Here is a 14,411-nt window from a genome sequence, read left to right as displayed (position 1 = left end):
CACCCGACCCAATTTGCAACCCTACCTAATTGATGTTCTTGCATGCTCTCAACAACTATCAACCATCATTCTAATTGGGTGTTGAGAGGTTTCACATATATGGGGTTTTATCCTGGTGAAGAACAGCCATATTATGTATAGTAAAGATATAGATAGATAAAATACCGATGATCAGAATTTCCAATAAAATTCAGTAAATAAACACCCCCTTCAAGCCTCTGTAATTCACAGAATCCGATCTCTTGGTGTGGACAATGGTCACCCTTCATACTCCAAGATCATAGAAAGCATGTAAATGGCCACATGCAAGAGATTTAGCCACTATTTATAGTAAATGGCCATTAAAGAATACTCCAAGGAGAAGAGTTTGTTTTTCTCATTTTCTTTTTGGATTTTTTTTTGGGGAAATGGCAAAAGATTCCATTAAAAAAACAAAAGACCAATAAAGTTTCTGCGTACAAGATCGAAACCATGAAAGAAAATACAATAAAGAAAAAAGAAACGGGCAGATCAAGGAGGGAGAAAGTCAAATTGTTCTACTCCTGCCATTACCACACTCTCCCTGGCCAATCTATCAGCCACTTCATTAGCTGACCTCCTAGCATGAATGAAAGATGTTGTAGCAGCGCCCACACGATCCTTTATTTCGTCGAAAAAGGGGCAAATCTCCAAGGAACCGATGTAGAACCACGCAGCCGTCTAATAAAATTAAGGGAGTCCTCTTCGATGACCACCTTATTTAATTCCTCAACCTGAAGAAGCTCAATTCCATTATGGGCAGCACGCACCTCAGCTTCATTGGCATCCACCTCCCGAATGGGACCTCTAAAAGCCCATCTCACATTGCTAATCTCATATCTTAGAATGCCCCCAATTCCTGCTGGACTCGGATTGCCCAGACTAGAGCCATCAAAGTTAAGATTAAGAAACCCGTGGGGAGGAGGTTCCCACACTTGGTTGATCTTAGGCATTCTCTCTACATCAAAACAAATTTCTTTCCAACCATACCAGAAGTCATGAGCAGACACAAACCGAAAGCTAGGTAATATCCTCACCCAATAAATGGTACACGCAATCTCCTTGCTGTAGAGGAATTGCGAGCTTTTGGAATCTCCTTTGAAAACTAGAGCATTACTTTCTTTTCATAACACCCAAATAGTCGCTAGAAGAGAAATCTTCCGAATGATCTTTCTCTTCTTCCTCCGAGGTGCCATCGACCAACTTTCTAATAATTCCATGAGTTTTGCAGGGAAAACCCAAAAGATGCCAAACCTGGAAAAAAATTACTCCAAACCTCTCTCGCTAACTTGCAGTGAATGGGAATATGATTCGCCGATTCTCTATCTTCCATACAGAGAGCGCAATGATCGATTATCACCATATTGCGCGCTCTCAAGAAATCAACTGTCTGAATTCTTTCCAAAACTGCAACCCATCCAAAAACGCATACCCTGGGAGCCAATCATTTTCTTTTTGTATATCTTTACGCAATTACATTTTATTTTGTTTGCCTTGTTTGGATCCTGGGGAAATTTTTAATAAGAAAATCTTTTATGGAAAATAAATTTCCCAACATTTGGTTTACTTATTTTCCATTTTTTTTTCAAGGCTCTGTCGAAAGTAAAATGGGTGTAAAACAAAATTTACATCCAATTTTAATTAGAAAAATGGTCGTAAATTTTTTTAAACCAATCTTTTAACCTTGAAAGAAATGGAGCCACAATTGAAAAAATTTCCTCCTCAGATAAATTCCAACCAGCTTGGAAGCCCTTCCCGAATTCTCCCCTCCCCCCCCCCGAGATTTGATATGGATCAAGTGGGTGTGGACGAACATAATATCTATTCTAAAGGGGACTGATATCAGGTCTACCATATTTTTTATAATGGCACTACTTACTTTTGTTTTACACTGTTTTGATTAAATTTCTACGGCTGTGAGAATCCTCAAGAATCAAGATGTCATCAACATAAAATAAAAAAATGTGAAAAGTGCCATTATCAAAATATGATAGTGTGGATATCAGTCTCCTACTTAAAATATATATTAGGAAGTCTGGAAGGTATGAGAAAGCAATAAGATATTACATATGTATCGGCATCATCCTTTTATAGATAATTTTCTTTGACAGCCCCCTCTTGGCCTTTGGTTAAGACTACGGTCGTCCGTCACCGATAGATTTGCTCTTGCTCTCTCACCGGACAATCTTAACCGTCCAACTAGAGGACTTTGTTTTCTCTTTCTGTTTCTGAATCTGTTATTTGCATACCTCAGATTGAAGTTGATTGAATAGTTAGGAATTATGATTGTCCAATCAGATTAAATTTTAAGTCAATGGTTGACTGAGGCAAGCTTCATGGGCAGTCTGGATACATGGATATTATAATTTAGGAAATTTTTTTGGTTGGTAACATGGGGACTGAAATCTAGATTTTATAAGCTAAAACTTGAATTTTCCGATACATGGATTATAAGATGATCCTAACCTTATGATCCTTGTTGATTTTTGTTGGTGCCAAAATCCGCCCTGGTCAGATGAACTGGAATGAAAATGAAACTTCGGATTATGCCTCTCCTATTTTCTTGAAATTGTTTCTTGTAAGTTTCTATGTTTAAGACTTCCTAAACTTGTTTGTGGCCTTGTATTAAAAACAATCTTCTGATTAAAGTTAAAAGATTCTTGGGCTCCAAGACCTCAACCCTGACCCAATCCGAAATTAAAACCAGGTTGGCCTTTTCCAACCCAACCTAACCCGAGCCAAAGTGGGGTCGAACCCATCGGGTCCGGGTTGAGCCCAACCCAAGTTGCACCCCTAGTCTGACCACCTCTTAGGTGCGAAAGTGAAACATCCGACGAGCCCCAATTCATATCCCCGAAATCTCCCTATCGTATTTTACGAGTGGGATAAACGTAACCCCCTCTCGTTTGGGTTTCTTATTCTATCACTCAAACCCTTTTTTCCTCCAAAGACGCAGAGATTAAAGGATTCATGACCATGATTCTGATCATCTGATCTTCTAGATCGAAACTTAGCTAGTCAGCTCGCTCTCTCGCTCGTCAATGGAGGAGAACAAGCTCTACCCCAAGATCGAAGCCGGAGATTTCGAGCCTTTCGAATTTAGGGTTTCTCATCAAACCCTCGTAGAAGATAACCAAATCGAAATTTCACCTCCTCAACCGGTAACTTTTTTATATTTTTCTAGGCCATCTCTATGTAGGTTTTGTGAATTTGATTATTCTCTAGGAATCGATTTGTATTGCGAATTTGATTGATTTATAAGCTTTGGTTTGTGAACTTTTTCGGCCTTGATTCCTAGGGTTTCTCTTTATTATTGTCTTCCCTCATGCGAATTTTGTTTTTTAAATTTCTTTATCTTTCTAATTGTATTTACCGAGAACGATCATGTCATATTTCTGAATTGGTCTGTTGTTGACAGCAAACTGAGGGGAATTTCTATTACGGGTAACTATACAAGGATTTTCTAAAATCCATGATTTTACAATCTAAAACCTGGATTTTACAATCCTGAAAATGTAGAATCAAGGTTTTAGCTTACAAAATCCAGGTTTTAGATTATAATATCCTGGTTTTAGCTTATAATATCCAAGTTTTACAATCCAGGATTATAAAATCATTGTATCCAAACGGCCTAGGGTTTTAAAAATTGATTCTGAATGATAAATCGAACACAAAGGATACTTAATATTTAAAGTTTTAAGACGATTACTATTTCAAAAAATAAATAAATAAAGACATGATTAATCGATATCACCCTTGAATCCATATCCACATATGAGATGATTATTGATATGCTATTAGACTGTTTTTTTTTTTGTTTACTTCTCTGCAATGGAAAATGAATTGTTGCCTTTTTCTGAATTAACAAGGCATATTTACTGATAATAAAATTGGATGCAACTATCTGAAACTTGTAATTAGTTGTCTGAGGCTGAGGAACAAGGAGAAGGAAGCCCTTCCATGAAGATTGATGACTTGTCAATTCAAGAAACGACCCCGGCCCCAGAATCAAATTCTGAAACACCTCTAGATTTGTTGAAGAATTGCCGACTGGGAGACATGGGCCCTCAGAAACCGGGCAGATACTTTTATTATGACTCGCCTCTCAATGAAGAAACTGGCATGTGGATACCAGTTTCTGTTCCTCCCATGTCGGAAAGTGATCATCAGGAATGGAGCAGAGGCTTTGGGTGTAACGGCGGGTACTTTCCTGAAGATGAAATGGCGTGGAATCAATTTGTTGGAGAAGATAAGGAGCTGACTATGTGGGATGTGGTAGTCGAGATGTTGCTTGTTGCTCGAGGGAAAATGAGTGCGCTTGCCTCTGGAGAGCTTCAAAGATGTAGAATGTCATGGATATCTACCCATCTCCTTGAGCAAGCTTGGAACGAGATGGCTCAGACTCTCACAGAGGCAAATATTGGTAACGTGAAGGAAATTCTCGAAACAGAGCCACCAAAATGGTTGGCTGATAGTGCTGCTTCTGCCTGCATGTTGTGTAGTGTCCGTTTCCATCCAATCATGTGCTCTAGGCATCATTGCCGCTTTTGTGGTGGGATATTTTGTAGTGAGTGTTCGAGAGGGAGGAGTTTGTTGCCAGTGAAATTCCGCTCAAGCGATCCACAACGAGTCTGTGATGTGTGTTGTGTGAGGCTTGAGTCCGTTCAGACATACTTAATGGATCAAGTAAGTCATGCGGCGCAGCTGCCGACCCATGATTTGACAGACCTCAGTACTTTGAGATCTTGGGTGAACTTTCCATGGGGACAGTCGATGGAATATGAGATTTACAAAGCAACAAATACAATTCGAGGATATAATAAGGTACGCCCTTGGTCTCAAATTATTATTCCTTCTATGTAGTAATCGACGTGATTCTTGGTCCTACCCGGTGAAATCTTTTAAAAATTTTGTTTCTGGTTTTGGTTAAGAATGCTTTTGTGTATATGGTTGTTGACACTATGCATGGTACCCTGTGCAATATTATCCTATCAAATAGTTGCACCTGTGCATATTCCCATTTCGTACCAGTTCTTTGTAATTTGAACCCTAACAAGAATTAGTGAATCATTAAGGCCCTGTTTGTTTTGGATTTTGAGAATCGATTGCGAGTCCAATAATCAGTTATTGGACTCAAAATTTGTCCAATAATCAGTTTTGGGCTCTCAATTGCTTCTCAAAATAAAAAACAAACAGGGACTAAGACTACTTAATTTTTGAGTATTTGAAAGTGCGTTTTCTGTCAACATTTGGAGTTCACATGCCAAACCTCATTCTCAATCAAGTCGTAAGCCAACTCGTGAGCTGCTTAAGCTGATTATGGGCATGTTTCTTGAGCTTTTTTCGAAGACACCTGCTTGCTACTTTTGAATTATTTATGTATTTTCCTTGTATTCTATGTGGGCTACTTTGGTTACTTGGTTCATTCTTTGCCATAGCATATTGCCAACTGATGATTCACAATACTGTTCACTATAATCCATCAAAATCAGCAAATTGTGGAACAGCATGAAAGGCAAGCAGTTTGACACGTAGTTTTGACTTTCAAATTTCTTATTTCCAGGTCCCATTATTTTTTTTCACTTCTACATTTGCGTCTCGACTTTCCACTTCCAATAGATTTAGGGACTTGAGGACTTGATTAGTTTCTCTAAGTACAACCAACGACAATGGAAGAGGGAACTCCACCAGCGAACTGGAGAAATCTACTCCTAACGAACCCTGTTTTTATGAGAAATTGTGAAACACAAACCCACCAAGAGAATTAATGAATCAAGTAATATAGGTGCGTCCCTTTGGTGTAAGGGAGATGGACAATATTCAAAGGCACCAAAGAATATTTGAGTTCAGTAGTTGAGATCCCAGATGTTTCAGCACCCAATTCTCAAAATAATATGTGATAAAGCTTTCTCATCTTTCTTACCTTTGTCAAAATCTTGAAAATATCTTGGCAGATTTGTGGGTTCTAATCCTTCTCTCCTAACTGCTGCTTATATCAAGACCTACTGGTGCCCTTATAATTGTATATTTTCTATATTTCTTAGAAGTTTTGCCAGTCTGTTTGGTACTTCATATTTTTTCTGAACTGACCAAAATGCTTTTGTGACATAAAACGAGAAATGTGAACCAAGATACTATTGATTATTTGATTTTAAATTTCTCAAAAGAATCAGCAAAATAGCTTTAGCTTTTTACAGAAGTTGTAACAGCCTTAATTCTCCTAGGATTTTTTTGATGTTTTTGAAATTGTTTTTGGGTATCCGTTGACTCAATTAGTGTGTTTTTCAAGAATTAAAGATACTTTTATGTTCTGGAAAAGAGTGATGATACGTTGATAAGCTGCATGTGTTCTCATTTGCAATAGATTCACAGCTGATGTAAAACCATTGTTCAGGTGGGTTCATTAGGACCTGAAAGGTCGATTCCAGATGCTATTCTAACACAAGCAAAAGGCCTTGCTATACTTACTGTTGTGAAGGTGGGATTGGGGTTTACCTATAATGTTGGAACAGGGCTTGTTATCGCTCGCAGGGAAGATGGATCATGGTCCCCTCCCTCCGCCATATCTTCTTTTGGTTTTGGATGGGGACTTCAGGTAAATCATTTATTTATATTGAATTATGTTTTTTATAACTAAAAATTTGGACCGTTTCTCAATTTGTGCGTGTCAACCTGCCGCAGGGGCCATGCTAATCTTCTCTGTATCATTCCAATTTTATCAGATGTCTCCGAAGAGACAGATATTGAATTATGTATTGCTGGCTGTTAGTTCATCTGGCTCTAGGATTTGAGAGTAGACTTCCTTTTTTAATTTTATCACGGTTATTTAAAAATTAAAGCTTCTGAGTATACTTGTAGGGAATTGATGAATAATACTTCCACTCTTTCTAAGAAATGGCCAGAAAGTTAGCCCTGGGTTCTATGGGAACTGGTAAAGTAATTTTGAAAATCTTGAACCAATCCCCTGTTTTTCCAGAAACAACTAAAGCCCATTATTTTAGTTATTTATTTTTAAAGAGCGTGGCTACCCCATATGTCTGGAATTCCCATGTGCTCTCAGAAATACCTGAAGTACCTTTTTTCGAAGTTACAAAAAGATATTATCATAATTACGTAATATGCTGTACCTTCTTTTCTCTCATGAAGAGAATGAAATCATTGATATTTCAGTGTTAGATATACTCCCAAAATTTACCAATAAATTACCAGAATATGCATTTTCTTCAAAAATACATGGTACTAGTAAGATCCAACCGTCTATGCTTCTCTTGTTTTTGTCGTCCCTCCCTCCATCCCACTGTTTTTGTGCTCTATGTACTGTTTGGTATACTAGTTGTTTTTTATTTTTTATTTTTTTTACAGGGTGGGGGAGAATTGACCGACTTCATCATTGTGTTGAGGACAAAGGATGCTGTCAAGACATTTAGTGGAAATGTGCATTTCTCAGCCGGTGCAGGTTTCAGTGCAGCTGCTGGCATTGTTGGACGTGCTGCTGAAGCTGATTTTCGCATTGGTGATGGTGGTTATGCAGCTTGCTATACGTACAGCTGCAGCAAAGGTACATTTTTTGACAAATAAAGCTTATGCATGACAAATAAATATACCCCACTTTATTATGTTCATTACATTCTAAACAAGATATGATAACCAATTTCCTTTTTTATGCTATAACACTATAGTTAGTGATGGGGACCATCATCGGGCTCATATTTTAATTTTTAAGTGTCTTTTAAGTGTTTTTTAAGTTCCTCAAGTTCTTTATAGTGTTTTTTTTTTAAAAAATAAAAATAAAATTTAATTATGAGTTTTTACATAGGCCCACACATGTATTACGGGAATTTTAAGCAGGGAGCAAGTTTTCAAGTCATTAGTGGGTATATTATTCCAAAAAAATTAAGTTTTCGTTTAGGGTTTTAGAATTCTCTAGTTCTCTTTCTTTTCTTAGCCTCAAGACACTAGCCATAATGATGATTGAACAAAAATTTTGAGAGCTTCTTCTGTTGTGTGGATGTGATGCCTATTCCTTGCCAAGGTGTGATGCGTTGATCTATCTCTTTCATGTTTTTTTTCCCCTGTAAACCACTTTTCCGGGAACCCAAACCTCAATTAATCCCACCCAACTTGCATTGTTTTTCACCTATCTTCTACCCAACACCCCTAAAATATCTATTAAAAAGTTTCCCAAATCATAATTCACGTTTTGCCATTCTAAAAAATAAAAAGTTTCCCAAACCTTAGAAACATCATTCAAATCCGTTCATATCCCGCGTTCTTTTTGGTTTGTCCCAAAACTAATTTTACACCCTCAAGGCATCCTTTGACAGCTTCCTGGCCAAGGTTACCTGGAACGTGGTTCGTTCTGGTACGCGGTACGGGAACAGAACGGGGTATGATGGTTGTCTAGTACGTGGTACGATGAGGGTAGGCTAAGTTGGTTCGCTGTATGGGGTCGCGGGTCGGTTTGGAGCGCCAATCCAGGCCGCTCTATTGCGCTCTCTCTCTCTCTCCCTCTCATTTAATATTATTCCAAGAGATGCTAAAGCATTGGCAGGCCTTATCTTAAATATGACGGTCAATCAATCATATCAATTGGTGGCTGCTGACAGTTTTTGGGAAATGTAATCACATTTGCCATCTATTTTAAAAAGAGATTAAAACTTGTAGTGCAAATATCAGTTCTTGGGAACGACGGTAAATTTTGACAACTGTTTAAAAAAAGAGGTTAAAACTTGTAGTGCCAATATCGGTAGGCTTGTGGTTGGATTTTTTGTTTAGGGTTTTTAAGTGGCCACATGCCTTCCACGGTTTCCCTTTTCACTCCTCTCTAATGCCATTTACAAACCCCCACTCTCTGCAAAAGCAACGAAGCAGGTAAGGAGGTTTTACAATACTGTACATAGATTGTATTTCAATTGGCGTTCTTTAGTAGAAGTTTCTGTTGGAACAACATCTGTTTCAGGTCTCTTTACCTTTTCTCAGTTTCTTCTTTTTTTCAGTCTCCAATAAGGTATGATTAGATTAAAGCTTGGAAGGAGAGTAGCTTCTTTTTTTTGTTCGCTTTGCCTCTTCTGCTCTCTCTGCATGCATCTCTTTCTTTCCTGTGGGCTGCCATTTTTGGCGATCTGCGTTTGATCACAGGTTGGAGGGTGGGAGGGCGATCCCGGTAACATTGTCCCTGTCTGTCACATGTTTTCACCACTCCAAGCCCATCATAAACCCTGTAGAAATATTTTCCTAATCTAATACCCTGTTTTAGGAAGCAAACCCCTAATTTTCACTCATATTCTCAACCACAACAGTTTACATACTCTATACTATCCCAGTGTAAATCACAACTTCTTGACTTGTGTCTGCACGCGTCTCCAAAGCCCTCTTTGAGGTCCAAAATCTTTCTCATAGGCTTTGGTCCTACATCAGATTTGGTATCAGACCGAAGTATTGATGCTTCCTTCGATCTACCTGCATCAGGTACGAGAGTGAAGTATTAGTCCCTTTGTTCGTTTTTTTAATGATGAATAGTATTAATATAAGCGTTCAAAGACTGAGGAACCCTGAATAGATAATACAAGAAGAGCCACAAGAAAAACAAAAAGGAAAAAACTAAGGGGGAAGATTATCAAACTCCTCTAGTCTTTCTCTAAATACCCTATCTTTAGCTAGCTTATCCGCTACGCCATTTGCAGTCCCTTTCACATGATAAACATTTAAATATGGCCCCCCCCCATCTTGAACTTCATTAAAAAAAGCCGCAAATCTCCATGGTATTGAGTGTCCCATTAAGCCAGCTTATCACATTCTTTGAATCTCCTTCCATCTCAACCTTTTCCATCCCGATATTGGTTAGAAGCTTAATACCATAGTGGATGGCCCGCACTTCCACCTCATTTGCATCAGAAACTCCTATAGGACCCGAGTAGGCCCAAATGAAATTTCCTTAATCATCTCTTAAAACATCCCCAATTCTTGAAGGGCCCGTATTTCCCGTGCTAGATCCATCAAAGTTAGGTTTCAAGAAACCTTGAGTAGGTGGTTCCCAAACTTGGTCCAATTTGGGTTCTTGCCTTACTCCATTGCAAGTCACTTGCCAACCGTACCATAAGTCATAAGAGGACACAAATGCAAAGCTATCACCCACGAAATAGTGATTGCTATTATTTTATTGAATAGGAACATGGGTCTCTTTGAAAAGCCTTTAAAGACCTTTGCATTTCTTTCCTTCCATAGAAACCATATTGTTGCCAGGAAGGATACCTTCCATAGGATTTTCTCCTTCTTCTAAACAGAGAGCACAATGGTCTATAATAAGTTTCTTCTGCCTCCTCAAGAAGTCGATTGTCCGAATCCTTTCTAGAATTGCCGCCCATGCAAATGTGCAAACCCTAGGAGGTTCTAATAATCAAATCACTGGGTAGTGATGGATACTATCTCACCCCTTTTGCAGAGTTGGCAGTTGGGGAGGTTTGGGTGATCTAGGTGTGATTCTTTGGGTTCCTTCCTTTCATAGTTGTTTGGGAGATTTGGAAGAAAAGAAATAATCGTACCTTCTAAGATAAGTATATTTCAATTCAATCAGCTATTTTGGAATATTCATCTCAATATTATATATTGGGCTTTGACTACCAAAGATTTCTGGGGTTACTTTATTGACGGTATTTTTGGAAATTGGAAAACCATTGTAATGGCAAGAATTCCAAAATTGAAAGCTTGCCCAATTGTCAAACCCATCCCTCGGCTGTTCTTATAGTTCTTAAGTTTACAGTTGCCAGTTGCTCTCTTGGCAACCCTGATCTAGTTGGTATTGGAGGAGTTCTCAGGAATAATAGTGGCGCCATTGTTCACTCTTTTCTAGCTCCATTGGTATCACTGGCTCGACGGAGGTGGAGATACGAGCGTTCCACATGAGAATTTGTATTTTCATCAACTTTTTGGCAGGGGACTTCATTTGTGGAATGTGACTTTCCAATGTTATTTCCTTGTTTAGTGGTACTAGGAGAGGGCCCTGAAAATTGGCCAAGTGCTTTGAAGACATTATCGACTCAATTATTGGGAGAGTTTTTTTTTTTCTTTTCTGTCTTCACATTCTTAGAAGTGCTAGCAACTTGACTGATCGTATTGCCAAGTTGGTGCCACTGGACCTATTTTATATTCCCGGCATTCTTGCCTGTTGATGTGCATATGTAATAATTTTTCCATATTGTGATCTTTATTTCCATCTATCCAATTATCTTTTCGAATAAATAAAAAATCTATAGCTGTGAGTCACTATTGTGTGTTTTTTTGTAATTGTTATGCCTGCACTCGTTTTCTCATTTTCCCACTGGTACAGTAACTGTGAAGAAATATCACTTCCCAAATTTTACAATGCCTACTTGCATTTCTCCGACATTTGGAAATTTATTAAATCTCAAGTCTCATTTCCACACAATAATAATTCTGATGTGAGCGTTTTATTTCTTGATATTTAATCAATTCGATCTTGTGTGTTAACAATACCATTTGCATTCCCTTTCCCTTTCAATGATTTAGGGCATTTTAACTTTATGAATGTTTTAGGTCATTTTTTTTGAGCAATAATTTACTTCCATGGTAGTTTTCCTGAATTTTCATCTCCGTACGTTAGGCATCCTGAAACTCCATACAATTAATATTCCTTAGAAATTTCCAGCCTTTTTTGCTTCTATTGCTCATGATATTTTTTTTTAAATTGACAATTTCATTGATACTATGAAGATTACATTGGGGACCAGGGTCCCTACTTGCATCACACATAATCAATTAAGGGTGGCCAGGAGAATACTCCTAGGCCAGTAAAAACCAAAAGAAATGATCTTCTGGGTCAACCGCTACAGTGAGGTCCACACTTCCATGCGCTGCCACCATGCCGAATAACTATTTCACTTCCCTTTCGAATTCTTCATCTACTACCACAGCCGAGAGTGCCTTCACCATTCCCCCTTCCATTCCTTTACACTGCTCAGTGGTCTCAATTGAAACGAATCCAACAAAAAGTGCCATATTTGTGGGCCCCGTCAAGTCATATGTGTGACCTGCCACGTTACACAGACTTCTCCACTTTCTAGCTGGCGAATTCGATTTTCAAAAATCCCTCTCAAAGGCCTGAAGCTATGGTGCGCCCCTAACCGTGCACGATAGCCAACCCATTGAATCTAATCTTCGGCGGCCTCCACCTTGTGCCACCGCCTGCTCCAGGAGATCCCCATTAAACCACCATTCCAAAAAACCCTGGTCTAACCCTGGTCTAACCCTAGAGACCACCATTGTTCACCTTAACTTCTTCCTCGTCACCTCCACCAGAACTTAAATCCTAACCCTACCCTTCCTTCCACCTAACCCTGGAGACCACCATTGTTCACCCTAAAAATCTTCATCTTCACTTTCACCAAACCCTAAATCCCTAACCCTACCCTACCTTCCAGCTAGCCCTAATCTTACTTCCTTCCTCAACTACTACCTCTCCAGCCACTGCCTTCCACCACTCCAACTAACTACCTGTAACCCAAAACATCTACCCTAACCTAACAACCCGGCTCTTTTAGCCCCAACCTTACACCTCGATCAAATCCATCTTTTACCCTCAAATCCCCAGACGGCAACCCCAACGCTATCTCCGGCTACCCATCGCTTCTAAAACTCAACACGACCCTCAGATCCGATGACCCACTGCTTCCCAAAGCCCTTCGCCGATCATCCGCCGCACCATTTCCGACATTCCACGTGCCTTCCGCGTTTTACGAGGAAGATGAGGGTTTGAAATAATCGGCTGTCTCAATACCGTCGTCCGCATCCTTCATCATACTTTTTCTCCACCATCACCTCCACATCCAACCTCCTCTTTTTCCCCCCGAATCCGGCCACCCTTTTTCATACTCTGTCACGTCCACCACTTTTGACGACTCACCAGCCCTCTTTCTCCGTCAACTCTATCCAGTTTTGATCCTTTCCCCATTAAATCCAGCCCACTCGGACCCAGATCCGGCCATTCCGCACCTCCAACCACCATTGTTGCATCTCTTGTGAGATCTGCTTGACTCCGAGCATCATTCGGCCACCAATACCTCCTTTGCCCATTAAGGGAGAGAGGGAGAGATCAGAAAGTAGGAGAGATAGATCTAAGAGAAAGAGAAACCAAAGAGATAGAAAGAGGGGGATTAGAAAAAACAGAAAGAGGGAGATCAGGGAGAGGTCTGAAAAATGAAAGAAATGAGATAGGGGAGAAAGAGAGGGAAAGAGAGATCGATTGGAGAGAGAGACGAGCGAGAGAGAGGGGATAAAAAATGCTAAAAGGAGAGAGAGAGAGACCAGAGAAAGGGGCGAGAAAAAAAAAGCTAAAAAGGAGAGAGAGAGAGAGAGAGAGAGAGAGATTGCCTCCCTTCCTAGGGTTTCCATCGACCTAGGGAGCGGGGAGATGAAATCGCCTTTTCCTCCGCTCCCCTCTCCTTATTGATCCATAATTTGGAGCTCCATACAAATAATATTCTTCAGAGGGATTTGCTAGGCAATTTTGTAGAAAGCCATTTCGCGGCTGAATTTTGCACAAGAGAAAGCTGAGGTTGCTGTTCTCTCATGCAAATGTCAGCTGCAAAATGGCTTTCTACGAAAATTGCCTAGCAAGTCATTCAGAGACATTTTGTAGTCTGCAAGCTTCACGCAGAACAATCTGCATTTGTAATGCCAACACCACAAGTTCAGTCATGTTATTTGTTTATTTTGCAGGTGCCTTTGTAGGATGTTCGCTTGAAGGAAGTATGGTCACAACACGAACAACAGAGAACTCTCGATTCTATGGTAGTTCATCCATTGAAGCATCAGAGATTCTTCTGGGTTCATTACCTAAGCCCCCTGCCGCAGCCATGCTATACCATGCACTTTCAGATCTATTCCAGAAGTATGAAAATTGATTCATAAGATTTAGGGCTGCAACTTGGGTCGGGTTGGGTCGAGCTTTTGCTAAAAAAAAAGGTATTGGAATCAACCCGAATTCAACCCGATTTTATGGTAAAAGCTCAACCCGAATTTCCAAAAATTGAACCGAGTTGCACCCATAGTCAGACTTAAGCATAATGTCCGGATAATAATCACAACTGAAGGTGGTCCCCATCTCTGTCTTTGAACACTCTTAGTTGTTAGCTTTCAAGCAGCTATATTGTTCAATCTCTGTCTATTCTTTGGTTCTTTGTATAGCAATTGGTAATTAGCGGTTGTACAGTGAAAAAAATCCAAGGAAATTATGGCATTCATAAATAGACTTCTATTTAAGTTACTGAAGAAAACTCATGCTATATGTGTATAGAATTATTCATGCCACATAAGATGCTAATTTAAGCAGAGGTTGCTCTTGTAAGTGTTATTTTTACTATTATTCGTTTTATGGT

The 14,411-nt window shown here is 39.4% G+C and overlaps 1 protein-coding gene and 1 non-coding gene across 2 annotated transcripts; one reads left to right on the top strand and one right to left on the bottom strand.

Moving 5' to 3' along the window:
- Positions 1 to 2,861: 2,861 nt before the first annotated feature.
- On the top strand, positions 2,862 to 14,400 carry LOC143891614 (uncharacterized). The gene is made up of 5 exons (XM_077396140.1): positions 2,862 to 3,179; positions 3,940 to 4,842; positions 6,413 to 6,613; positions 7,381 to 7,576; positions 13,753 to 14,400. Exons 1-5 carry the CDS (start codon positions 3,060 to 3,062, stop codon positions 13,935 to 13,937), a joined length of 1,605 nt encoding a protein of 534 aa, XP_077252255.1. The 5' UTR covers positions 2,862 to 3,059; the 3' UTR covers positions 13,938 to 14,400.
- On the bottom strand, positions 6,654 to 6,756 carry LOC143847693 (U6 spliceosomal RNA). Its single transcript, XR_013235211.1, has one exon. It is a non-coding gene; the product is annotated as a U6 spliceosomal RNA (small nuclear RNA).
- Positions 14,401 to 14,411: the final 11 nt, after the last annotated feature.

This window comes from Tasmannia lanceolata, unplaced genomic scaffold (assembly GCF_043159265.1).
Source record: "Tasmannia lanceolata isolate RefF3 unplaced genomic scaffold, GAP_Taslan_0.1 ptg000015l, whole genome shotgun sequence".
NCBI classification, from domain to species: Eukaryota; Viridiplantae; Streptophyta; class Magnoliopsida; order Canellales; family Winteraceae; genus Tasmannia; species Tasmannia lanceolata.
The sequence above is the reverse complement of the archived record's forward strand: the minus strand, read 5'-3'. Positions and strand labels throughout refer to the sequence as shown.

Bases quoted from the DNA above. Each gene is read 5' to 3' on its own strand.
- LOC143891614 (XM_077396140.1), top strand. From the start codon at position 3,060: ATGGAGGAGAACAAGCTCTACCCCAAGATCGAAGCCGGAGATTTCGAG. The intron at 3,180-3,939 runs GTAACTTTTTTA...ACTTGTAATTAG, and splicing joins AAATTTCACCTCCTCAACCG to TTGTCTGAGGCTGAGGAACA. The intron at 6,614-7,380 runs GTAAATCATTTA...TTTTTTTTACAG, and splicing joins GTTTTGGATGGGGACTTCAG to GGTGGGGGAGAATTGACCGA.